The sequence below is a fragment of the Pantherophis guttatus genome, chromosome 1 (assembly GCF_059756535.1).
Source record: "Pantherophis guttatus breed Tessera chromosome 1, ASM5975653v1, whole genome shotgun sequence".
In the NCBI taxonomy this organism is placed as follows: Eukaryota; Metazoa; Chordata; class Lepidosauria; order Squamata; family Colubridae; genus Pantherophis; species Pantherophis guttatus.
The window spans coordinates 76,334,129-76,361,442 of NC_142063.1; the positions used below are offsets into that span (position 1 = coordinate 76,334,129).

General features: G+C 37.9%; 2 protein-coding genes and 1 long non-coding RNA gene across 16 annotated transcripts in view; 2 read left to right on the top strand and 1 right to left on the bottom strand.

Annotated features, from left to right (window-relative positions):
* LRP4 (LDL receptor related protein 4) overlaps positions 1 to 6,395 on the top strand; it is a 108,016-nt gene extending 101,621 nt beyond the window's left edge. For 2 of the 3 annotated variants that reach the window (XM_034417489.3, XM_034417488.3), the window contains exons 35-38: positions 163 to 230; positions 785 to 872; positions 1,677 to 1,818; positions 4,396 to 6,395. In XM_034417489.3, the coding sequence (XP_034273380.1) occupies positions 163 to 230; positions 785 to 872; positions 1,677 to 1,818; positions 4,396 to 4,728 (631 nt within the window). In that variant the 3' untranslated portion in view covers positions 4,729 to 6,395. Of the gene's footprint in view, positions 1 to 162; positions 231 to 784; positions 873 to 1,676; positions 1,819 to 2,162; positions 2,330 to 4,395 lie in introns of those variants that run through there. The other variant, XM_087883156.1, reaches the window with a different exon arrangement.
* A 9,729-nt stretch (positions 6,396 to 16,124) lies between these two features.
* The window catches only part of CKAP5 (cytoskeleton associated protein 5), a 67,290-nt gene continuing 56,100 nt past the window's right edge, over positions 16,125 to 27,314 (top strand). For 4 of the 12 annotated variants that reach the window (XR_015731504.1, XR_015731506.1, XM_087883116.1 and 1 more), the window contains exons 1-2: positions 18,512 to 18,688; positions 19,185 to 19,449. The gene's annotated coding sequence lies outside the window, so the exon portion shown is untranslated. Of the gene's footprint in view, positions 16,365 to 18,511; positions 18,689 to 19,184; positions 19,450 to 20,295; positions 20,862 to 27,314 lie in introns of those variants that run through there. The other 8 variants (XM_087883119.1, XM_087883136.1, XM_087883117.1 and 5 more) reach the window with 4 other exon arrangements.
* Positions 17,786 to 20,452, bottom strand: LOC132710708 (uncharacterized). Its single transcript, XR_015731523.1, has 2 exons — positions 20,314 to 20,452; positions 17,786 to 17,957 (listed from the first exon to the last, which is right to left on the bottom strand). It is a non-coding gene; the product is annotated as an uncharacterized LOC132710708 (long non-coding RNA).

Here is a 27,314-nt window from a genome sequence, read left to right on the forward strand (position 1 = left end):
TGTGCTATATTTTTTTCTAATAACAGGAATAATAATTTTGGGCTATAAAGGTTATTCTTTTTATCTAGTTTTCTACTTTATCTTGGTTCAATTTAACACAGTTTCTAATAGAAGATGGCTTCATTTGAAGTTCAGCATCTACTTTTTCTTGTTGTTTTATAGCTGCTCTGACAAGAAAGTTGGTCAAGGTTTGTGCAACCGAGCAAATGAAGCAATATTGGCAACTGCAGGTGAGTTTTTCATGTTTGTCTTCACTTCTTCTCAGGGATTCAAGAACAATAGAAATGATCAACTATTGCTATAATTAAGTTGGAGCCACTGAATGAAATTATGTAGGTTGACAAAAGAATAATGTGTTTAGTTCACTATCTTGCACATCAGCTGTTTTATTTTGCAACTTTTCTTTTTTTCTATTGCTCAATAAATCTTAGTGGGCACTAAGATGCTAATACTGAATGAAACCCCTGCAGATCACCTAATGATTTCAGATACATATATTAACCTGGTTCTGTTCATCATAATATAATAGGTAATAAAATGTAAATAAATATTTAACCGTCTAGGACAGGGGTGTCAAACTGGCAGCCCATGGGCTGGATATGTCACATGCAGCCCATGCCCACCCCAGGTCCACAAAGGGGAAAAAAACGATAAATTGTGATACGTCACATGACGTGATCGAGATTGACGCCCGTGATCTAGGACACCCAGGTTTTTACTACCTCAAATATATAGTTGTAGAATGATAGCATCACCCTTAATCTGACTGTTTATCTTCTTTCAGGAGAAGGGCTACATGTCAGTTACATCACTGGAGGTCTTCTCAGCATACTGAGTATTCTGCTGCTGATTGGTGCTGTGATTATATACAGGTAATTCTATATCTTCCTTCAGTTTTTCTGAATTAATGTGTCAGAATACTTTAAGCACATGCCAGGATTTCTTTGAACTCAGTACTTTAAATTATAAGAAAATTTATCATTTTACCTTGCAAAACTAATTAGACGTGACAGTGTAGTATTCTTACAGGATAACTGGAGTTTAGAAGCAAGATAATGCTAGACAATAAAGGTCAGATGCTTGTTTATTTACATAACTTCATTTGTAAGAAAACCTTCCTTTTCATATACTTCTGTAAAATTCAAGATAGGTAGGATAAGTGGTAACAGAATTTCACATTCAAAGGATTGGGCTTCTAGTATCTACGTATGCTGCCTGATAATTGTAAGTAGGCATATAATGGAATATTAAACATGCTTTGGTTTAAATCTTTCATTTTTGAATGGATATTTACCTTTTTTGTGAATGGTATTGTTTATTACTTTGCCAGGATGAAACAAAATACACTTTGTCCCTTTAAACAGATGTACCAGTGACTATACAATTAATTGAAGAGATCTGATGAAGTGTACATTATTTTGCCATGAATTTCACTAGGGGTTTTTGGTGTAGGGATGAGGGTTTGTCTGTAGAACTTTGCAAGAGCTAATATTTTTAAGGAAATGCATTGAGACGCAGAGTGGCCTTGGACTAGTCACACCTTCTCACTCTGAACTGTCTACTGCGTTGTTGATATGGAAATAAAAGGAAGGGAAATCTCCATGGTAGCAGTAAACGTGTAGATCAGAATCTAATAAAAAGACAAATGTTTTCTTTTTATCATATTGTTCCTGCAGGCATAAGAAATCCAAATTCACAGATCCTAATCTAAGTAATCTGACCTACAGTAATCCCTCTTATCGGACATCTACCCAAGAAGTGAAGATTGAAACAATTCCCAAGCCAGCCATATATAATCAGCTCTGCTTTAAAAAAGAGGTAAAGAGCTCTTTTCAGAACTTGATATTAATCTGCTGTGGCATTAAAAAAAAAAGTGCAGTAGCGTAATTTATTTGTATTATTGGAATCGTTAGCTGCCTTAGGCAATCAGAAAACTGGAACGTCTTGTTTTAGTTATATTAATTATACTCTTTGCTGCTTTAATCTTAGGACTTTATAATGTGTATCTTCCATTTTGAGTTGGTCCAGCTGATCTGATGTGCCCTGTGTCTATTGGTGCTTTAATACCCATTAATATTATGGTTGAAGGAAACCAATAATAGTTTTGAGAGTTTAGCCATTTCTTTTGAAATCTCGTGAAGTCTCCTCTGTTTCTTCCTCAGCATCTTTCTCACCCCTCTGATAGCCTTTCACCATTCCTCTTTTGACCATCCACAGCCTCATATCAGGTATCATAGCTTTATGTTTGTGCAACTTTCACCTCCCTTCTTTCTGTTATGTTAAGTGGCCTAATGCTCTCTGATGTACCATAACTTCTGCTTGGCTAACTTTCTGCTTTGTGTTTTTGAACTACTGTTGTTGTTTCTGCCCTTAGAAAGAAATACAGGAAATTCTTTTATAATTGCCCTAGTTATGTCATTTTATACTGCCTGAATTTTATTTTTACATTTCCATCTAGCACGTAATCAAAAACTTATCAGCCAAATGAGGCCTTTTGAAAGAGGTGAAGCATGATTTAGAGAAAAACTACTTTACTTTGAATAGTTCTCTCCTTTCCTATGCATCTTGCTCAATTTGGAGACATATTACCTTGTGCTGTTTGTTTTTATACTAAAATTAATTATGGATTGCTTGGTGTAGTACTTCTCATTTTCAATAAAGATTTTCCCTTGGACATTTTTAGTATTGCATAAATCAGATATTGGCAATATTTCTAATTTTTACTATTCTATTTTACTTCCTCTACTGAAGATTAGACGCAAATCTCAGAACTGTGGTCAGGGAGGGGTCTCCGTAAGATGTATGTAATGGGAAACTTCTGCATTTGTTATTTTGGTATTGATTCCTAGTTTAATAATTGCTTATATTAATAGGATTTTGCTATTATCATTGTTTCTAGTAGTTCCTCAATTGTAGTTTCTTCTAATTTTTCAATTACAAGATTTTTGCTTGTACTTTTTACTATTGTCTCTCAATATATTTATTGCAAAGGCATTCCTCAGACGTTGGTAGGCTAGATAGTATTTCATACTGGCATAATGTTACATATTAGAAAAATTCACAACAATGGATTACTATTTGATATTGAGCTCTAAAATGCTAAAAAACCTTTTTGCCTTCCATAAATCATTCTCAGATGTGTGCTTCCTTTTTTCAGATTTGTCAATTAAGAATATTTTGCATATCTTAATAACATTTTGTTTTTGTGAGTTTGTTTTATTCTTTGCTTCCTCATCATTTACATTTTAAGAGTCAAAGGAGTTTTTCTATCACTAGTTAATCTGATTAAGAGACTGTATTTGTTTGCATTTAATCCAGGTGTGTCCAAGCTTTTGACTTGGCTGGGCTGCATTTAGGTGAAGAGCAATTGTCTTGGGCAGCATATAAATATATAATACAGTTAACATATATAAATAACAAGCTTCCTCTATTTTAAAATAATTTTTATGATATCTTGTGGGGCTGCATTATTAACTGTCCAAGGGCGCATGTGGCCCATAGGCTACAGGTTGGACATGCTTATTTAACTTATCTCGCCTAAATGATTCTAGGTATGGCTTGCAGGATTAAAATTCATTCTCTCTTCCCCCCCCCTCCACACCACCACCCGTGTCTCTCTCTCTCTCTCTCTCTCTCTCTCTCTCTCTCTCTCTCTCTCTCTCTCTCTCTCCCCCCCCTCTCTCTCTCTCTCACACACACACACACACACACAATCTACCCAAGGAACTTTGACTCAACACCACCACCAACAAAGCACATCCAGTTTATCCCAGATGTCTGTGGGAATAGTCAAGTCTTGCAGAAAGCCAACAGTTTCCAAGTCTCTGGGAGGTGGGCATGCTGTTCCATAGGACATGTGCTGCTACTGAAAAGGCACAACTTGGTCCAACAAGTTTACATTGTTTAATGGAAGGGATCTAGAACACATTCTCTCGTACTAGTTCTAATGGGTGAGCAGAAATAATGGGAGAAAGGTGATCCTGCAAATAGCCAAGTCCTATGTTACAGTGGCCTTTATATGTGATGACTATTACTTTGAATTGCACCTGGAAGCCTACTACCAATATTGTTTAGAATCCCATCTTTAGTCCAACTTTTCCCCTATAGGTTGTTTTGTTTGTAGCACACAGTTAAATCTGAATTAATTCAAATCGGTCTTCAATATTTGAAACTATATTTCTTGACTCCGCTAGTCTTCATATTTGGAGGGCACCAAGCTGGGAATGTCTGATTTAGATGAGACTATGATTTGTTGGGAAGATTATCTGCCCATCTAAGATCTGAGTTGGAGGATATAGTCCATTGTTTTTTTATTCACATGACAAGAATTGGTCTTTCAAAAGTACTCTGCTTTTTATATTTTACTGTACATGTCTTGGTATTATTTGTTTACAGACTGGTCCTGATCATAGTTACACCAAGGATAAGATCAAGATTGTTGAAGGAATATGCCTCTTATCCAATGATGAATCTGAATGGGACGATCTTAAACAGCTAAGAAGCTCTCGGGGATGCATCCTCCGCGACCATGTATGCATGAAGACTGACACAGTCTCTATCCAAGCCAGCTCTGGCTCACTCGGTGACACTGAAACTGAGCAATTGTTGAAAGAGGAGCAGTCAGAATGCAGCAGCATCACTGCAGCCACTACTCCTGAATGTCATGGCTCCCTTCCAGACACAGGCTGGAAGCACCAACGCAAACCCTCAACAGAAAGTGAAGTCTAAAGGATATGCAGAGACTTGTCTCTCCTACTGTCATCTTTCATATTGATGAAATAGGATCCTGCCTTCTATTCAACGAAAAAGTTTGGAGTCCAGAGACTTCCTTTGCAGAAGCATTTGAGCTGGACTGTGCCTTTGAGGCAGCTGGAACACAGCTAAGGGACCCTTTTCACTCACTGCTAGATCATGTTTATTTATACGTCCTTTCATCCTAGAAGCTGTGGTGTTGAATCTAGTAGCAGTTTCTTTTTCACTTGAATCTGACACAGATTTCATCTGGGTTTGTGCATAAGCTGGTCAAAGATTCCAAATCTTCAGTGGCCAGTTTTATGAACTTAGCCATAATTGATACCTGTTACCTTTTCTCAGAAGGTATTGGCACTAACTGGATTTTGCACTGTACTCCTTCTGTTTTAAGAGGAAAGGATTAGGGCCAATTGAACTGCCTGAAGTGAGCAAGGGAATACAAGAACAGGTCACTTTCACAGGTTCTGTACAGGGAGAGCAAATACATCTGAAAGTTAATTGCAAGGAACAATAAAATATCACCACCATTTTTGCAAACGGGGGAACCACTGCTGTGTCTAATATAGAATGTGAGGAATTTAAGAGGGTAAAGTCTGTTGCTGGCAACAGTCATTGGTCCTGTGATATCCATCATAATATCCTTTTTAAAATATAGATAGAACTTACAATTCTGTTTCCGGGATAGATTGTTTTTTCTCCCATTTTCACTGGGCTTCCATTTAGTTTGGACCTGCAAGGGAAATTCTGGTGCAATGTTATTTAATCATTCTTATTACCTGGTTCCCAGGGCCAACTGCTGGAAAACTGTGCTGCTGAAATATGTGTGGAACACAAAAGCAGTGTATTAGGTTTAAGTATCTGGAACAAAATGGTGTAGCAAAAATCCAGTTCCAATTTTCTTTTGAAAAATAGGGGTCTTCTTCTAACTTATTTTTTGCCAGTCTTTTCTCTTTAGAAATCCTGGAAGGAATAATTTAGCTGCACCTTTTTTCTCATATTTGCTGTATTAGTTGAGCAGACAAAATGTGGTGTCAAAAAGTGGGTGTGTGCAATTGAAAAATAATGTATGTGGATAGGAAATAATGCAATTAAGGTGACAGATGGCACACTACAAATAATTTGCTTATATAAAAATCCTTCCTTTTTAACTATATCAAAACTGATGCTATTACTCATTCTATAACAAAAAGTCAAAAGCTGAGAAACTGCCATTTCACAATATGCACTGTGGGTGATGACTACACAACAACGAATACTGTTTTGCACATTGTCCAAACTTTATTTGACAACACAGAAGTTCTACGGAAGTCCTATCTAGAACTATTAACCATATGAGGTATTCTCTGGGAAAATGTGATTGTCTCATTCTAGTCCTGCAGTGCTCCCCCATGGTCAGTGAAAGATGCATGGACAATGGTTGTGTACCTGTGACATCAGTCTTGATGAAGAGCACAAATTTCCTGTGCCCAAACTAGTCATCCATCTGCTTTCTGCTTTGTGTATTGTTCAAGCAGGAAGGCAGAAAAAATTCAAATGGACCTCTGCAAGATTATTTTTTACCTCTGTTAAAATCATCATGTTGTAATTTTATTACATCATTTCTTCCACTGAAAGAAATATAGCTTTCTGTTCTTTTCCAAACATATACTGTTATCAGCAAGTTGACTTAACAATTTCTACACTCGAGCATTGGATAAATTATCTAGAATAATAATACATGTAGAAAAATGTTTCCCTGATCATGTTCAAAGGGATCCTTTCAGTACAGAGCTTGGTCATAGCAGCCGTATAATGGCCGCAAGGATGGCTGCTTTTGTGTATGCATTTAGCTGTTTTAAGTAATATATCCTTCCATTTTATTTGCCAGTTCTAAGCAGCAAGATCAGATGAGAATTTATGAAATCTAGTATTTCTGGGGGGCATGAAATTGGGGAAAGTTGTTTAATTGAACTGTCTTTTCAGTTTCAGGCTCTTATCTGTTTAGATTTGACTGTTTATTGACCATTGCTTTAGTGTATGATAAATTAGTCTTTAAACTCTAATGATGGAGTTCCATAGATGGACATGCATTGCCTATTTTATGCTATGTTTCCATAACTGACTCTTCCTATACTGATACTTAATAAGTGCTATATTCTCTGTACCTTCATCTCTTTGAATTCTGAACATCATAGGGGAAGAAGTGGAAACATAGCCCTACCTAAAACATTATTTTCCATAAGTATCTAAGACTATTCTCTTCAGAGAGATCTTACTAAAAGTCAGATAAGTAAAAATTTACTTAAATTTTTATGAGCACCTGAACCCTAGACTGTGGGATTAAGTGGCTACTAGCACTTAAATATGGATTATTGTGTAGAACAGTTAACATTGCTTCTATTTTTGTATTACAATCTTTCTGAAAAAGAAAGTTGACTGATTTATGTAAACTTGTCAAAGGTCTCAATGTACTGAACTGTTCTTTCCAGATTTATCACTCTAGAGGTAGACCTTGCTTAATGACTGCCCGGTTTAGCAACCGTTTGAAGTTACAATGGCAAAGTCAGATTTTAGAAAAAAGTAACTTTATGATCAATTCTTAAGCTTACAACCGTTGCAGCAGTTACTGTGATCGTCATTTGAGCGCTTCACAAACAGGCATTTACAGCCATCACACCATCCCATGGTCACATGATCACTATTTGCACGCTTCACAATCAGCTTCCAATAAGCAGTCAATGAAGATATAAGGTCACAAATTGCAATTGGTGGTAATGTCTTCCCATCGGGATAAGTCTGTTCCCTTAATGACCGCATGGCTTAACAATAGAGTTCCCTTAATGACCGCATGGCTCAACAATAGTTGCCACTCCCAATTGTGGTTACTAAGCAAGGAATACCTGTATCTGCTATACATCAGTTCAATCTAGATTTGAAAGTCTGTTTGGTGGCATAATAGGTATACATTGGAATATAATAAGTACACCTTCCTTATGCATTTTTTTAAACAAAATGTATTATGGTTATTTTCTAATTTCATAAAGTAAATCATGAAACTTTTTCTAGGCCAACTGGCATTTTAGTGAGACACAAAAAATACCATCTAAAGAGGAGTGGGTAGGTCAGAAAGAGCTAAATTTGATCTCATTTAATTGACCTGTGGTTACTATTAGTCTCAAACTTTGTATCTAATAATGTAATTGTGACAGAAATAAGTGTCTCACATATTTCTGATAGCCAGCTAAGAGTCTATTTTCAGTTTTCAAATTTTCCCTTTCAGAAATCTTCTAGCTCAGAAATGTTCTTGAATTATCTTACATATACTGCACATTTGAGATCTTCCTACAGATTTTCAATTGTATTAAAGACTGGGGATTGTGAAGACTACAGGTGTCAAACTCGCCATGTCACGTTGCTGTCATGTGACATTTCACGATGTTTTTCCATTCATGGAGTTGTGTGGGTGTGGCCTGTGTGTGACACTCCTGGGAAGACCATTCCAAAATCTTTTATAAAGATGTTGGAAAGTACTAATTAAAAGGGAATCCAACTTTTGCACTCTGCCATATATCTGTAGTACTCATTTAGCGACTGCTTCAGTTATAAATGTGATGAAAATTTGTGACCAATGCCTGCATTTACCACCTTTGCAGCATCTCCTCTCCCACTCTGCCACATTTGCTATTAGTCATTCAGCATGGTACCATATTGTGGTTTGCCTGACCCATTTTTTTCCTTTTGCCCCCTCATAGAGCAGAGATATAGCTTCTTAGCTCTTCCCGAGCTGCTTTTGTCCAAGTCCCTAAAAAGTACTAACCACAACTTAACAAGCTCAGCACTGTGACTTTAATTAGTTGATTAGAACCTTCCAGCCAGCTGGTAGCTGCTGCTTGAAAATGACAAGATCTTAATTAATTTCTTGCTAAAGTCTTTTGTTTGGCTCTAAGAGGATTCTGGCTCTCAGGAGGAGGTGCTTTTCTTTTTCTTTTTTTCAAGAGGCAACTGGATTTTCTTGTTTTTCTTTGAAGATGTTTTGCTTCTCATCCAAGAAGCTTCTGCATCTCTAGTCCAATTGCCTCTTGAAAAAAGTACCTCTGAGACAGCCATGACTTGGATGATTGAGAATCTCCATAGACAGGAAAATCAAGGCAAACAGCTGGCTAGTCCATTGCTTTCAATGTGTGTTCCCCAGTGTGTGCCTGCCTACTCTCTAGTAATCTCTCCTTTTTCAATGAATGGAAATATAATAATCAATTCTCTTCTTGCTAATTATCTCAGCTTTGGGGTGAGTATTCCAAAGGACAGAGGAATGGGGGGAAAGGAATACAAAGTTTGCCCTATTTCCTAGCTTCCTTGTGAATCAAGTTCCAGAAACAACCTCTGGTTTGGGCCCACCCATTTGGGTAATAAATAATTTATTAAATTTATATGCTGCCCGACTCCCAATGACTCTGGGTAGCTTAAAACTGTACATTTAAAAACGCAGAATGGGGGGGGGGAACCACCTATACAAAAGTAGCATGACAGAAGAAATTCAATGGCGAAGAGAATAAACCAAAAAGGGAACAGAAATTTTAAAATGGTCGTTCTCTCCAAAGGCTAATATAAATAGGCAAGTCTTTAAGGCTCTTCGAAATACCACAAGGTGGCAGCTGTTTAAATCTCAGGGGGAACTTCATTCCAGAGGCCAAGCACTGCTGTAGAGAAGGTCACACTTCCAAGGCACCAATAGATGACATTGTTTAATTGATGGGACCCAGAGTACACCAATCATGCTAGATCAAACAAGTGAGGCAGATACTACGGAAGATATATTCATATTTTTCTAAAGCAAAGTAAAGCTGAAATAAAATCCTAAACCCAGTCATAGCTGTGTGATTTTTCTCATAGGGATCACTTCAGTTACTGGTCTCAATTGTGATTGCTTAAATTAAATATTTGCACATTGTTTTCTTACAAAAAAAATAATAATTCAGACCTACTGAATTTCAACTCTCATACTCTCCTAGCATCAGATCCAATGCATCTGTAAAACACCGAGGAAGTATATCCATTCCTTTGCCGTTTGCAGGTATACATTTAAAAATATAGATGAAAATTAGGAAATTCATGTGATATCTCCATTGTCAGATAAGCTGTGATGAAAAAATAGGTGCTGCATTTTCAAAAGACAGCTGGCAAGGTACTTAAGCCATGTATTTTCATACTCCTCTGCAAGGATTCTCGTGTCCAAATTTGTCTTACTTTTTGAATCTTGGATATAGATTGAAATGTGGAAGCAGTGAGAATAATTTTAAGCCCATAGGAACTGATTTTCTGTAAAATCTCCACTTAGCAAATACATTAATATTACAAGAGAAATAATGAAGGTTAAAGCCATTATTAGGTCTAATTCAGCTTTTCTTAATCTGATATCCTCCAGAGATGTTGATACTGCAGTTCCCAGAAATTCCAGCCTGCATATCCAAAGCTGGCAGTAAATTTGGGGAGTTGCAGTAGCATCATTTTTCGATGATTTTCATGATTTCCAGTTGACCTTTTCCTCTTCTGAAAACTTTTTCATTGATATTATTTGACTTGAGATAATACCTCATTTACAGCCATATTATCTGCTTTGTCTATATAGTTTGGGGAAAACATTTTCCATTGAATAATCAGAAACAACATGGAGAAGTTATGTTAGCTAGCTATATTGTATTTATCTATTCTTCTACATGCAGAAGGGGGAAACTAGATCTTAACGATATTTATTTTTAGTTGGTTCCAATCTTTGTAGCCATTAAAACTTCTTTACACTTGAGGAATGAGAAAAGCAAATTGCAGTCAGGCATGCAGCTTTGTAGCAGTAAATATAGTAATATTGAATCCATTTCATTTGATTAAAAAAATTGTGAAATATGAAGCCATTCTTCTGACATAAAGAGGGATGTGTGATTCTGAGTATAGGAATTCAGTTAAAAGAAAAAGTTTCATCAGAGATCAGTAGTGTTTTCATCCCAGCTATATGTACTAAATTGCACTTGAATCCTTTTTCATAGATAAAGGTGCTTTCTATTGCACATTCTAATTGTATACTTTACTTGCTTCTTCAAAATCCTTTGCCCTTCTCTTCCATTTTACCCAAAACAGTGTCAGCAAAGCAGAAAACTGAAGGAATGGCACCAACTCTTCTAATCTCACTTGTAAAACAAGCAAGGATCAACTTCCCTTGTGCTAGCACGCTTTGACTGAACATTACCTAATTCATGGTTCTTTGCTTGCATGTTAAAAAAAAAAAAAGCAAGTCTCATTGCACTGGGACTATACAGAATATGGAAAGGCCAGGAGTGGGGAATAATTTTTGAGCACTCATTTACTATGTAAAAAGCATTTTTTTCTCCCATATGTTCTGAACTAATGATAGTAACTTCCCTGCATCCACTTGTAATGATTTTAATGTTACCTGCTGAAATGATGCCATTTTTATAGTTACCGTATTGCTATATTCAATATCTTAGGACACGGGTGTCAAACTAGATCAGGTCATTGGCCGAATCATGACGTATCACAACATTTTTTGCCTTTGCAGAGCTGGGGTGGGTGTGGCCTGCGCATGACATATCCGGCCCGCGGGCCGCCAGTTTGACAGGCCTGTTTTAGGGAATTATGATAATTTAATATAACTCTTAGGTTTCTAAAAAATCAATTTGCTGTCCATTTAAATTGTGAATTACACATTAACCAAACCTGCCTCCTAAACAAATAGACTTCACAAAGTCTCAACTTCTCTGAAGATACAAGCAATTTAGGAGTAATGTGAAGCCAGGGAAATGGAAATTCATTGGTGGAATTAATTTACACATTTGGGATTGAATGTTAAAAGTTATGATTTTCTTAATTCAGTGAGGTTGATATTGTCTAGATTGTTTTAAAACAAATGTAGCATAAAGATATTTGCATCTGTCATGCTGATAATATGCTAATAATGCATTTTAAACAGTGTACACTCATCTGTTTTCTACTCCCTATTAACAAACCTGTGACCTGTGAATGTTTTTACCTTAGATCAGCATGTCTTTATTCTCAATATACTATTTCCCAGAGCCATGTCATAAAATGGAACCAATTCAAAGTTTCCAAGTGTTTTCCTGTTTATATAAATAAGAAGACTGATTAATCTAAAACATGAACTGATTTGTTATAAAAGTCTAGATGGTAATGAAAATAGGTACCTCATTATTGAACATTCTCTTAAATTCCTTTTCAGGATTGTAAATTAATTTGTTTTCTTCCAATTTTAATCTTCCTTATAGTACTACAGTAGCCCAAACTGAAACTTGCTAGCTTAAAAATAAAGCTGATACACATGCTCCATTCCTATTAAAACAAGATTGTTTAACTTTAAAAGTATTAACTACTAATAAATAAAGAAAACATGCATTTTATATCATATAGGCAAAAGAATAGTGGACGGAACCTAGAGTAGACAAAATAATAGCATTGCTGTGGGATGCATCCTAGAGAACTTCATGGAAAGCACAACATCTGAAATTACAGTTTGGTACGGTAGTGCCATAGCCATTTTTCTTGATGATCTAAGCTTGGACTCCATGCCTTAGAATAACATATTTTTCCTATGGTTCTGACAAGTGAATTTAAAGTATCCACAAGATTAAAAATTTGTATCAATCTTGCACACTGCCCAATCTAGCTATTGTGAATTGGCAGGATTTCTTAAATGGCTGATTTGTCACTTCAAAATCCTCCACATGCAAAATTGCATATTGATAGCATTAGAGCTCCGTAATATAAAACTATTGCTATGTTATATGCTTTCAACAAATACATGGAATAATAAACAAGCTATCATTCTAAAACCCCACATAAATCCTTTGGTCCTGTAAATATTATTTATTAAAATTTATCTATCCTACTTATGTAGAAAATCCTGACGCACTTTAAAAAATATTAGTATTATGAAACAGAATTTTAAAAATCAATTAAAATGAAAACACCAAGGGGGGTAATGGCTGGGAAAGATGGCTTTTAAAAGATGTTAAAAGTTGCCTAAAATGTCAGAATTGGGATCCTGGCTACAGAATGAAGTATACTATATATTGTAGCAGGCAACAAAGTCTAGGTAATTTTGTCAGAGCTCAAAAGTAAACATTTTAAATAAGTACATGCAATCATATTTTTTTAAAAAAGAATGAGCTACAGGAAACGAAGAACAGTTACGGGAATCTGGCTACATGGGATTTCATATTAATCTGAGATTAAAATGTGTTTATAGGTAGTCTTTGATTTACCACTTGTCGCATAATGACCATTTGATGTTATGACGGACCCAGTTATTTATGACCTGTTTTCAAAGTTACAATGGCTCCACCTATACTGCCACACGATCGGATTTTGGGTATCTGGCAACTAGCTTATCTTTATGGCTGTTTGCAATGTCCCGCGGTCACATGAGCACAATTTGTGCTGGTTTTTTGCCAGTTTCTGAAGTTTATTTGTATTTCTGGCAAAAAAAGCTCATTGGGGAAAATGGATTCATTTAACAAACAGCATTTGGTTAATGAGTATGATGTTCACTTAGCAACTCTGGTGTTTACTTAACAACTGTTACAAAAAGTGTCAAAAATTAGGTCTGGTCACATGATTACCACCACAGTGACTTACGCTCAATTATGATTGTAATCTGAGGACTACCTGTATCTAGTTTTGGCTCAATCATGTAAAGATAAATCACGTATTATCTCCTTAAATGGCTTAACTGTTAATAATAGCTGAGTCAGAAATTCCATATTTTGTGTCCTGGAAATTAAGACACATTAAAAACACGTGTTTTTAATGTTTCACTAAACACGTGTAAGAATAGGCTACTGTACTTTGTCTTGAATTATCAGTTAATCCTGGCATTAATCTTAAATATCAATAAAATGGCTAGATAGATAAATTAAAAAAACTTTATCCCAGAACACAATATTATCTAGGAATTGACTCTAAATTATAATTTCTTACTATAACATGTTATTTAGAAATTATCTGCATTTTTAAAGTAGGAAACACCTAACGATTCCTAGCATTCCTATAGGATGTTTTGTTGCTGGTTACGAGTTTAGCAATTTCTACCTGGGCAATCTAACAAATTTAAATGGTACTTTATTCTCCTCTGGTTCTGTCTTCAAGTCAGACTTGACTCCTAGTGACCAAATGAAGAAATCAATCCAATTATCTGGGCAGCATTTTTAGAAGTTATTTGTGCTTCCTTTTTCCTAGAACTGAGAGAAAGTGTTTGGCCCAGTATGATCCAGCAGGCTTTTGAGCCTAAGGCAGAACTAAAGTGAAGTTTCCATGCTTCTAGTTCAGCACTTTAACTGCTGGGCCAAGCTGGCTCCCTGCTAAAATCAAAGTGGTTCATATCAGACTCATATTATTTTCATATCGCTTAATGTGTTTTGAAGCTTTTTTGCCAACTTAATTTGAACTATTTTCATGCTTGTTAAACTTGGAAACTTCCTATATTTATATTTTTAGAAACTGAAATCAACGTATGTAATAATCTAATGTGAAATCTAAATACTCTAAATGCAAAGGGATTATGTGCTTTATATGTAGCATGAACTTTTGATAGTAGAATGTATATGATCTACATATCCTGAATCTCATTCTTCCTATATCCCTTATCTATTCCCTTTCAATATTTATTATGCCATGAGCATTAACTTCAGAACAGCCTGCTTTTGTCTGTCTCTACCTCCAGATGCATGTAGGAACTGGTGCACTGACTGTTTCAATTTTCACCATGAAAATGCTTGTATACCTATGCCAGCTTTTGATTGTATATGTGTTCTGACTTCTTGATTTCTATAATCCACATCCAGTAGGATAGGGCAAGATACGTTATGGCTTAATTAGAGAAGACAAATAAAAGAAAGGCATAGAATCTGAAATTAAATTAAAATAAAATGTTTTGTTACCTGTTCTGGGCAGATTTTAGAAACCTCCTCTGAATGCCAACTTCTCTGCCAAAACCCCACTCACCAAGAGTAACTCATTAGAGCAGGGGTTGTCACAGCGTTGTCACACAACTTTTTCTCCCTTAGCTAAACTGGGTGTGGGTGCGGCCAGCATGTGACGCATCCGGCCCGCGGGCCACAAGTTTGACAGCCCTGCACTAGAATAAGTAATAGAAAATGGTTTCCATGGAGATTTAGTTGTTACTGCATCAAGGCTCCCAAATACTGAATGGAAGATAATTTTGAATGTACTTGGCAGTTAGTATCCAAAATATTAAAACATTGCAAGGATTAAAAATATAAATAGGTAGATATCAACTCCTGTATATATTGTTCACCTGACAGTAATATTTTATGTATTACATTTCTGCTCCACTACAATAGTTATCTTTCAGTGATTTACAAAGAAGAAAATATTTAAAACATCCACATAACACGAAGTTTTATAGTACTGAAATAATAAAACAAACAGAAAAGATGGTTGTCAACAAATAAAACCATTCTCTGGAATATCTTTTGTCTTCAACATCTTCTTGAATGTACCTAGGGATGGCCCCAGCTTGATTACACAGAAACATCAGCGTTTCCATTGAAAGCAATGGTCTTCCGTAATTTTCCAGTTGTGGGTTAGGATTAAAAGATTTTTCCTAATAAATTGGGCCAATTGAGATCATAAAAAAAGTTTTGTAAGCACTCGGGAACCAAACCGTAAAAGGCTTTAATATGGGCATGGTTTGCTATTTTTCCTTCAAAATGTGTTATTTCCCAACATGTCCTTATAGCCCTGGAATTTTCTGATAGTCTCCCATCTAAGTATTAAGCAGAGCCATTCCTTCTTAGCTTTTTTAAGGTAAACCAAGGTCCACTAGATGTAACCTTCCATAGACATTCAAAAGATTATGTCCCTCAAATGAATTAAATTTATAGGCCACCCGTCTCTAAGAGATTCTGGGCAATATTTGGGTTTCTGGCAGTCATTTTATTATTTTTAAAAATATCCTCTCCATTTCAGTTTTTCCGCTGTCCCTAAGTAAAAATTCACCACTAAGGAAACAAGCATCCCCATTCTTTTCACCACACGCCGTCCTTTCAACAACTATACAGACATACATTATTTTGCTACCTTAAGTCAAAGCATTATCCCTGTGGAAAGCCTAACAGCCCTGTCAGGAACTGCGGGGCAAGAGGGAGGAGGGAGGCACGGCAATCCAGTTTGGGGCTTGGGGCTTCTTTGAGCTCGCGTTTGAAGCCTAGAGCCGGCACTTCCTTGCGGCGCCCTCCTTGCTTTCTTTTCCGCCGGGTTCTGCAAATAGAGACCGAGGCTGTTGCCAAGGTCCTAGGCCGGCCACCACCACAAGGGTTGACGTTTCTGAAGAAAAGAAAAGAAAAACCAACAAGAAAGAGCAGCCGAATAAAAGCACAAGACGCCGACGCCGCTGCTGCCTCCCACTTCTTGCGAGAACCCGGCCGCAACTGCCAGATTCAAACTAGCCAATACGGTTCCAAGTTGAAGAGGCGGGTATTCTCGGTGGAAACCAATGAGGAGCTGGGATATTGGGAGGTGTGGACATCCTTAGTGATTTCAAACGGTGGCGAGGAGAGGCCTGGGGTTTACCTTTCTCCTTGGCTTCGGTAAGTGTCCCTTTTCTCCCTCAATGACTGTCCGAGTAGCGGGGAAGGCTGGGGCTGCGGAGCAGAGTCACTGGTATGAGGGAAGTCACGCTCCATCCTTCTTCTTCACTGGCCACTTCTCTCACTCGACAGCGAGGTGTAAGGCCCTTCCCGTGCTATGGATGCCCCGGGGACCTAAAGGCAGAAGCCGATCTGACAACCTCTGTGGTTTGCGCCATTTGAAGCCCCACTTCTTTTCTTTACATAGGGTCCCATGTGGCTGGTGAGGCTCTGGTAGGGCTGGCTGTGGGATCTAAGAGGCGTTCAGAGGGACGTCCTTTGCAGTGGGCGTCTCCTCTTTTAATAGGCACTTTTAATAGAAAACCGGCGTTTTCATGCGCAGAACCACCAACTAGCCCGCTTGATATCATCCTAGTAACGTATGAACTAGTCCAGGAGGTTAGTGTGGGTGAATTGTATAAATGGTGGGCAGGCCTGCTGTGGAACACAGCTGGTGGCACCGCCTTTTGTCTGGTGGAAGAAAGTGAGGATTTTAGTTTACTGGCTATCAAGCCAGTTACTAATGTGACCCGATTATTATCAATGCAGTTTAACAGATTAACACAGTTGGAAGGAACCTTGTAGGTCATCTAATCCAACACACAGACACACACCCACCCACACACCCAAGCAGGAGATCCTACACCATTTCTGACAGATGGCAGTCCAGCCTCTCCAGTTCCCACTGCTTAAAGGAAGAAGTCAGCTATGTTAAGTAGATGAAGCCATTACTATTTTTAATATTTTGCTAGTAGTTTATTTTGCAGTGAGTGGCCATCGTTATTCGAAAAGGTACCTGCCACCACTTGCTCATCTCTTTTCCTTGGCAGTAATAACTACATTCTTGATTTTTGGTGGAAAAAAAGGCACTGCCTTAGGAACAGTGCCACTAAAGGCACAAACATTGAGAATATTTCAGAAGGAGTCTGATCCCACCACTGCTAGTTAGATGTTATAAGCTACAATTAATGCCTAGTGGGTATCCTCCCCAAAGACTTGGGATTTAGTTGCTACCTAAAGTTTTAGGCAATGGTTTTCTTTACATTCTCCAGCTAAAGGAACACAGCATAAAGCCATACTCCTGCTTGCTCACTTCCTTGTATGAGTGAATGACTTTTAGGAGTTGCCACTGTTAGTACTATGAAGAAATAAGCAAACTGCTAAGTTTTACATGAACTACATTTTCATAAGGAGAAAATAAGCACTCTTAAACAACTTAGCTTTGTTTCCATACTGAAGAACCCGTCATATATATTGAAAATGTAACAGTAGGTAATCCCGATTTTATTATATCATATGCACAATTATCTGCAGAAGAATCTTTTCCTCCTCCCAACTGAACAAAAAAGTTCATTAATAACTACAGCCACTGCCAAAAAGGAGACAGATGAGCATGCAGTTTATTCTTGATCATGGTTACTTCTCATGTGTTGTGATGATGTAGTAATTGAGCAACAGTGGCAGCTGAAAGTAGTTGCTACTGATTTTTCACATTAACTTCTCAGCTGTCTTCATTTCTTGGCAGTTGTTGAACTTCCTCCATAGATTCATTTTCTGAGAAGAGGGAGATGGAGATAAGAATGTAATAAATACAGGGATCAATGGCCAGTAAACCTGGCTCTTTTGCTTGCATAATCCAGAGTTACTTACTTGTAGTACTCGGTAATGCCCAAAAAGAAGAGTTTAAGACTTTTACTATTAGTTTCTCCTTTTGGAATTATGACACCTGTATAGTTATACTACTATTATCTTACATATATCAAGCCCCTGGTATTATTTACATTTTGGAAACACAATGTATTTTTAAGTATGTATTTTAAACTGAAATATGTGCTTTATTTCTAAGCAAGGATTTCAAAAATATTAAAATCTGCTACATCCCAAACAAGTATGAAAAGATATCCTAGCAATCTGGTTTAAATGTTTGATAGTGATGTCTTGAAATCTGAATTATCTAAACTCTCCATGAAATTGATAATGTGTCAAAGGACAAACTATTGAAAATGTTAAGGCTGCTGAAGCCATTTTCTTGAGTACCTTTTGTCTCTCAATGTTTCCTTCATTTTGGTTGCTAAGTGCCCTTTATTCCAGAACTTGGAAAGTCAATAGAACATAATGGATTGCTATTTCAGAACAAGGTTGTTCTTAACACTCTCTAGAACATGCTATAATGTCAGAATATCTTGCCTCAATGTCTTAATCAAATAGATTCAGGGATTGCGTTATTTCTAATAGCAATTTCTCTGTCATGGTAATAACATCTACAAGATTCTTACAGTTTGTTGGTAGGTTCCATACCCACTTTTAGGGATCACTGAGATGGAGGTAGCTTTATGATCTGGATCTTGCACTTGATTTTTAGATTTCTGGATGTAGATACTATGGGTAGATTTAAATGCTTAATCCCTAAGAATGTTTCATTTGAATGGGATCATATTTTAAGTGACAAGTTAACATTGCATAAAGCAGAAAATTAGTAAATAAGTGCTGAAATAATCCTATGCTTTCAGTGTTGTAAAAATTGGCCTCCTCAGTTTAGGCTGTGGTTATGTGCTGAGAAAAATGCAAAAGAGCTTATTTTATACTATTTTAAAAGACATCTTTTAAAATTTAGTTTGATAGTAGATTGTTTATTTTCCTTTTTTTAATCATAGCTTTTTTTATTTTTTAAAGTCATAGTTTTTTGATAAATAGTAATTAAAAATATAGGGGGGAGAATGCTAAAAATGGCAACAGGATGCCAGACTAACGCTTATATATATTGTGATACATATATTACAGACCCTGTACAAAAGGAATAAAGCTTGCAACATGATGCTGCTTTCAGCAGCAAGATCTTATGGATGCTCATGGCTATGACTATGTACACATTGCTGGACTAAAAGTGAGGAGACCTGAGTTCTAGTCTACCCTGATCCACAGAATCTTACTGGACAACTTAGGGCCATTTTGTTATTTCTCAGTTCAACCAATCTCATAAGGTTCTTGCTGTGTGGAAAAGAAGGAGAGAGCACTGTGTACATCTTCTTGAGCCCCTGTACAAAAGGTGGGATATAAATCAAACTTTTGAATTTAATGGAACTTTATGCATAGAATTCTTAGAATAAGCATTTTAGAAGTGAAAATAATAGCCCAGAGGAGCTGTTGGAAAGAAACCAATTGTGTCAAAATTTGTGTTCTTGCTGATTGCACTTGTAGTGAATACTATTTCATAGAATGTTCTTGATGCTGATTGTACACCAAATGTGTCCATTTTCCAAATACTTGTAAAAAAGATAGGTATTAATTTGTACCTGTTTCTTACTCTTTTGTGATTCTTGCTACAAATTTCTAACATACAAAAGGCTTTGAAATGTTAAAGAAATAGACTTTTAAGGGTTTTGTATTTTCTGCAAATGAATGAATAACTGCTATCCAGATGCTGTATTTGTTACAGTATTTATCTTTGGATTAATTTATCGTTAAAATGATTTTAAAGGGGGAAAGGGTTTGCATATGAAATATGGATTCTTTAGTTCACATGCTGTAAAGCAATATTGTTCAATTAAAGTTTTTTGTAAATATGAAGCAAGATAGCTCAAACTAATTGAGATTTGAATAGAACATTTAGCATTGGCTTTTTCAGTTCAGCGCACAGGTGTATTTTGTTATAGTTTTAACATGGCAGGGCAATTGTTAGAAAATTGGACATTTTTGGGAAATAATTGGTGGCCAAAGTTATGTCCGTAGGTTTTCTAGGAACAGCCAAGTCTAAATTTAGAAAATCAGGCTCTCAAGAGTGAATTTCCAGGCTTTCTTTCAGTATAGAAAAAGATACTATCCACTGAACTGGGCGGGTAGGTTGTTACCTGCGTAAGAAAGTTTTTCTGGGTGTGTCCCCCGCTCCCCTCCCAGAGTAAGTATCTCTTACTTTGTGGGAGTAGTAGTATCCATCGGGCGTCTTCACCTTGCACGCTAGTAAAACAAGCCGCGAGTCTGGAAACCTACGCGCGCTGCACTTGTTGCATCCCAAGCGGTTTTAATCCGGCCGAACTGCGCATATGAACGACTCCCGAGTTGTGCAGCCCGAGACCCGGTTCCCTCTTGGGAGAGAGATGGGAGTTAGCAGCACGCGAGACGCTTAGTCGCTACTTCGCATTTTCCTCTTCGAAGAGGAGCCCGACTAACTTCCCGTTTCCCACCGGCCGGGCGAGCCGAGGACGCTCCTTACTGTGCGCATGCTCGTTACTGGGAGGCGGACACCCCTGCCTTTGTTTGTCACATGGGCCGGAGAAGGCCCCGCTCTCAGGTGCGGTGGGAGTCGGAGGCTGGTGTCGCCGGCTGCAATGTAGTCCGCCCCGCCTCGGAGGAGGTGCCTGCCTTTTTGCCGGTAGGAGATGCACTTACCCGCCAGCTCTTTCTAAGCGCGGCTACCGTGGCTGCTGGGTATAAGGAGAACTGCGGCCTAGCTCAAACTGGGTAAGGCGTCGTTGCCCGGCAATCGGCTCCGGGGCAGGGCGGCGGCGGCGGCGACCGATCGAACGGGCCTAAAGCTCCAGAATCGAGATTTGCTAGGCTGGGCTTGTCGGCAGAAAGAAACAATGCCCGGGGAGCGGCCTGCTTGCTACTCGGTAGCGTTTTGACTTCGGAGTAGATTAGAAGTGCCGGAGAGCAGGGTTTTGTGTGTTTTTCCCTTCCCCAGAGTAGCCGTAGGGATCGGTGATGCTGAATGTGTCAATGTCGACCGACCGAGCTGCAGCTACTGGGAGATGTGTGGCCCCTTCTGTTGGGGGCGGGAAACGGGAATTACGATTATCCTCCTGGCAAGTCTTGCTGTCGCAGGAAAGGGGAGCTCTGGTGATGTCGCCCACCCAGAGCTGTCTATATCTTGCGGGCAGGGGCAAGGAGAGTGATTTTGGATAAGGGAAATTCATAAGGCGTATAAACAACTGAGCGGACGGGCTAGCTACTGAGAACAATGAGATGCCTCCTAAGAGCATCGGAAATAACAAGAGATGAGACTTCTAATTGACATTCCTGGCTCAACTGATGTTAGTGCAGGAGTGCTATAAATAAAACGATCATAAAAGAGAATGGCATTTATGCAGGGTATAAATATATTGCTCTTTCGGTTTGTAAAATATTGGATGTGTGCCTTAAACTATTCTATACATTGTACTTTTGAGAGAGATATTTTGAAAGAGCCTCCTTGAAACAAGCTGTATTACTTGCATTATCAGGGAAATAGGCAGAATAGAAATAACAGACCAGGAGAGAGTGGCATGAATTTTCAAAGAGCTTGAAGAGTAGGGAAATCTTCACAGCATCTCAGATTTTTCTGAATTGAATTGAAAGACAATGATAGGGCTTACAAATTGTGCTAGGCCATAATGTAGTTTGCTTGGTTTTAATTTAGTGCATTCCATGAAGCCAATGGTGCCATTTTAGCACATTATTACTTTATGCATAAATTCCATTGTTAGATGGTAGAAGCAAGTAAGTGATACATAATTGAGTTTATTTTTTAAAATGCTGTGTTGTAATTTACATTACACTCTACACCAAATTGTTTTTAAAATCATGGTTTAGTTCATATGCAAGGTGTGTAGTTAGCTCTTTCATGCTAAGCCATATATTTGTGTTATACTCATGGGGTTGGATTTGTCTGAGGCTATGTTGCAAGCAAATATGTAGCATAGTTTTTACACACACACACCCACACACACCCACACAAACACACAGATAGTCCTCAACTTAAAATCATTCGTTTAATGATAGTTTAAAGTTACAACAGCACTGAGAAATGTGACATATTAGTTTTTCACCCAAGTGTTGCAATATCTCTGATCATGTGATCGATTTTTGGATGCTTGGCAAGTGGCATGTGTTTATGACAGTTGCAGAGTAGTCTCCCAATGGGCAGCTGAGTGTTTGCTGGCTGCCAGAAAAAAAAAAAGCCTAGAAACTAGTGGATTGTGATTTCACTGAACTAGGACTGCATAAAAATCTTGGTTTACGTAGGAAGAACCTGGCTAAAGAGAAATACACACACACACACACACACACACATCACCACAATGTTTTTCCATCAACGTTTATCAAATAGGATGTTGATTCATATAATGCTAACTAATAAAGTGTACAAGTCTCAATTTGTGGCATTGAGCAAAACATTGAGAGACTGCATCTCCCCAGTTAAGTCTACTTATCCCATTGGTTTCAGCAGGAAAGAGCGCTCCCAATACTATTTATTAGGGAGTGCCATTTGGTGGAGTCCATGAAGAGAGCCTTTTTTGTTGCAGCACCTGCTTTTTAAGAGCATAATTTTCCCCCCTCCTCCAACATTAGTTTGGCTCCAATCCTGCTGGCATTTTGTAAATTCTTCAAGTCATGGGTTTTTTTTTTTACTTAGCTTAGGGATCCAGATGCATGGTAGTGCCTGTGCAATAACTGTATTGCGTAGGGTCAGATTATCTGGGACTCCCTTTTCCTAACTACAACTACTTGTCCAAATAGATAGGGTGGCAAATTCCTAGTCCCTTCCCTTTAAAACGGTCACCTTACGGGTGAGAGGAAGCGTGCCTTTTTTGTGGCAACTCCCTACCCTATGGAATACAAGTAGTCCTCAACTTACAACAGTTCATTTAGTGACTGTTTGAAGTTACAACGGCACTTTAAAAAAATGACATGATTTTTCACACGTCCGACAGTTGCAGCAGCCCCATGGTCACATGATCAACATTCTTATACTTGGCAACTGACTGATATTTATGACAGTTGCAGTATCCCAGAGTCATGTCAACATCTTTTGCAACCTTCTGACGAGTAAAGTCAACGGGGACGCCAAAATCATTTAACAACCCTGTTACTAACTTAACAACTGCAGTGATTAATTTAACAACTATGCCAAGAAATGTCATAAAATGGGACAAAACTTACTTAACAACTTCTTGCTTAGCAACAGAAATTTTGGGCTCAATTATGGTCGTAAGTCGAGAATTTACCGATATTCTTCCCCTGAAGGCTCCTATCCTCCTTAACCTTTTGAAAAGCACTGAAGACTTGTCTTTTCCCCCAAGCTCTGGGTTAGGATGAGGTGACTGCATGTCAGAAGCTTAATTTGGTACCACGTTTTAGTTTTTAATGTTTGTGGTATTAATAGTTTAATTAAGTAATAGTTTAATCTATATTATTTTAATTTGTGATATATTCATTTTATTTTTTTTTAAAAGCATTTATATAGCTGCTCAGAATTTGGTACAAGATGGGCAGGTAGATAAATGTTTTAAAGAAATATAATATTTGATTTGTTGGTGGTGGATTTATTTTTTACCTTGGCTGATTATTATATATGTATGGTTTTTTTACAGTTATTTTAATATCCCAAAGATATTTTTTCAAGAGGCAACTGGACTTTGTTTTCTTTGAAGATGGTTCACTTCAAAAAAAAAAACAAGAAAGTCCAATTGCCACTTGAAAAAGCACCTTTGGGACAACCATGACCTGGATTGAGAATCTCCATAGACACTTATTGTAATAGGGTTTCTAATTGTTGTTAGATACCTAGAGTCATGAATTTGACAAGGGTGGGAATATAGATTGAAATAAATCCTAAATCAAGAGAATCATATTTTCAAGAATGTAAAAAATCCAACCCCTCTCCATTTTGCAGAGAAATTTGGGTTCACTTTCAGAATTTCCTCAGATGTGCAATTCACGAGGGAACTGTCCGTCTCTAGAATCCCACCTCCATAACTTTTCTCCTCTGTATTATACTGTCTCACTGTCCAAGTTACACGGCAATGTCTCTAACCTCTCTCTCAGCTTTCCCACACTCACAAAGACAAAATTATTTTCTCTCCAGGCCAAGTTTTTCCTAAGAGCTTTTTAGGAAGATGGAAGCTTCTTTTCTCTCTCACTCAATGCTCAGGCCAAATTTCAGGCTATTTTTCTGCACTTCCCTAGAAGTGGTTTATGTTACAACTAATCAACTTTGGGACTATGCCAGTGACTACTCTGCATTTCACCCATTAATATTTACTCCGATTGAGTAAGCTGCATGGATGGGTGGGGCTTACAGGGCCTGCAGGTATTCACTGTAAAGGACTGTCATGACAGGAAAGAAAAATAATTGTTAATAGAAGTTTCCCCAACTATCCAGCATTTACTCAGTACTTTCAATGCAATGCAGTTCAGATTAAACACATACATTCAGATTTTTGGCTTGTTTTACAGTGGGGCAAAAAAGTATTTAGTCAGCCACCAATTGTGCAAGTCCTCCCACTTAAAAAGATGAGAGAAGCCTGTAATTGTCATCATAGGTAGACCTCAACTATGAGAGGCAAAATGAGAAAACAAATCCAGACAATCACATTGTCTGATTTGGAAAGAATTTATTTGCAAATTATGGTGGAAAATAAGTATTTGGTCACCTACAAACAAGCAAGATTTCTGGCTCTCACAGACCTGTAACTTCTTCTTTAAGAGGCTCCTCTGTCCTCCACTCATTACCTGTATTAATGGCACCTGTTTGAATTGTTATCAGTATAAAGACACCTGTCCACAACCTCAAACAGTCACACTCCAAACTCCACTATGTGAAGACCAAAGAGCTGTTGAAGGACACCAGAAACAAAATTGTAGACCTGCACCAGGCTGGGAAGACTGAATCTGCAATAGGCAAGCAGCTTGGTGTGAAGAAATCAACTGTGGGAGCAATAATTAGAAAATGGAAGACATACAAGACCATTCATAATCTCCCTCGATCTGGGGCTCTAAGCAAGATCTCACCCTGTGGGGTCAAAATGATCACAAGAACGGTGAGCAAAAATCCCAGAACCACACGGGGGGATCTAGTGAATGACCTGCAGAGAGCTGGGACCAATGTAACAAAGGCTACCATCAGTAACACACTATGCCGCCAGGGACTCAGATCCTGCAGTGCCAGACGTGTCCCCCTGCTTAAGCCAGTACATGTCCGGGCCCGTCTGAAGTTTGCTAGAGAGCATTTGGATGATCCAGAAGAGGATTGGGAGAATGTCATATGGTCAGATGAAACCAAAGTAGAACTGTTTGGTAGAAACACAACTCATCGTGTTTGGAGGAGAGAGAATGCTGAGTTGCATCCAAAGAACACCATACCTACTGTGAAGCATGGGGGTGGTAACATCATGCTTTGGGGCTGTTTCTCTGCAAAGGGACCAGGACGACTGATCCATGTACAGGACAGAATGAATGGGGCCATGTATCGTGAGATTTTGAGTGCAAACCACCTTCCATCAGCAAGGGCATTGAAGACGAAACGTGGCTGGGTCTTTCAGCATGACAGTGATCCCAAACACACCGCCGGACAACGAAGGAGTGGCTTCGTAAGAAGCATTTCAAGGTCCTGGAGTGGCCTAGCGAGTCTCCAGATTTCAACCCCATAGAAAACCTTTGGAGGGAGTTGAAAGTCCGTGTTGCCCAGCGACAGTCCCAAAACATCACTGCTCTAGAGGAGATCTGCATGGAGGAATGGGTCAACATACCAGCAACAGTGTGTGCCAACCTTGTGAAGACTTACAGAAAACGTTTGATCTCTATCATTGTCAACAAAGGATATATAACAAAGTATTGAGATGAACTTTTGATATTGACCAAATACTTATTTTCCACCATAATTCAAATAAATTCTTTCCAAATCAGACAATGTGATTGTCTGGATTTGTTTTCTCATTTTTTCTCTCATAGTTGAGGTCTACCTATGATGACAATTACAGGCCTTTCTCATCTTTTTAAGTGGGAGAACTTGCACAATTGGTGGCTGACTAAATACTTTTTTGCCCCACTGTATATTTCACAGTTGCTATGTGGGCAGATATATATGCAGAAAAAATATTTACAGTGTTCATTCTAGGCTACCTAGCAAATGTACTAAAAAGAAGTGGCATTAAGATTTCCTTAAGACTTCTTTCTCTACAATATATGGTGCATCTTATTACTAACCTTGATTTTCTTATCTGTAACTCCAGTGCAGGATTTCATTTCTCAAAACTACTGTAGAACAAAGCTATATAAATAATAAATCACAGAACTGGTAGTGATTTAGATGACTGGATCCAACCTAACAGATATTTTTCTAGCCTTTGTTTAAAAAAGACAAGTTGGTTTTAAATGAAGATATATTTAAAATTAATTCTGGAACTGATTAACATGGACAGTTTTCATTAAACTTTATAATAAGATCCAAAGCATAATATATAGTATATGCTAACTTTTATTTGATGGTTCAAATCTAATACATGGAAGGACTTCCCCAATCAACTTTTGAAGTGGACAAGGGTCAGGAAATAGGAACAGCTAGGAATCTCAGAAAGTACTTTAATGTGGTTAAGGTTATTTATTATAAGAAAAAACTGTTGAAGTTTCTTTCTATCTCAACTTATTCCTAACCCAAATCAACACAGAATTGGTTTAGGTTTTCTCATGCTTCCTACTTTCACAAGATTGAGATGTATTTTTGTAATACTCAGTTCCACATTATCCTGATATACCCTCACACATCTAATTTTATACATCCAGCAACAGTTATATGAAATAGATTAGGATGAGACAGGGTGACTAGCCCAAACTCAGCTAAATAACCAATGATCAAGCTAGGACCTAAATCAAGAAGTGATTGGTTCAAGTCCAGCTCCTTAACTACTACCCAACAACATCAATCCTCAGCTACATAATAAAGTATGGGTATACATTTCTTAGATTCTGTTCAATTTTATTTGGTGGCAAAAACCAAAAAGTATTGGCAGCATTGGGTCCAGTGATTAAAGAACCAGGCTAGAAAGCTTTAGTCTTGCCTTAGAGATGAGAGCTAGCTGGATGACTTTGGGTTAGTCACTTTTTCTCAGCCCAAATCATTTCATAGAATTATTGTTGTGGGAAAAATAAGAGAAG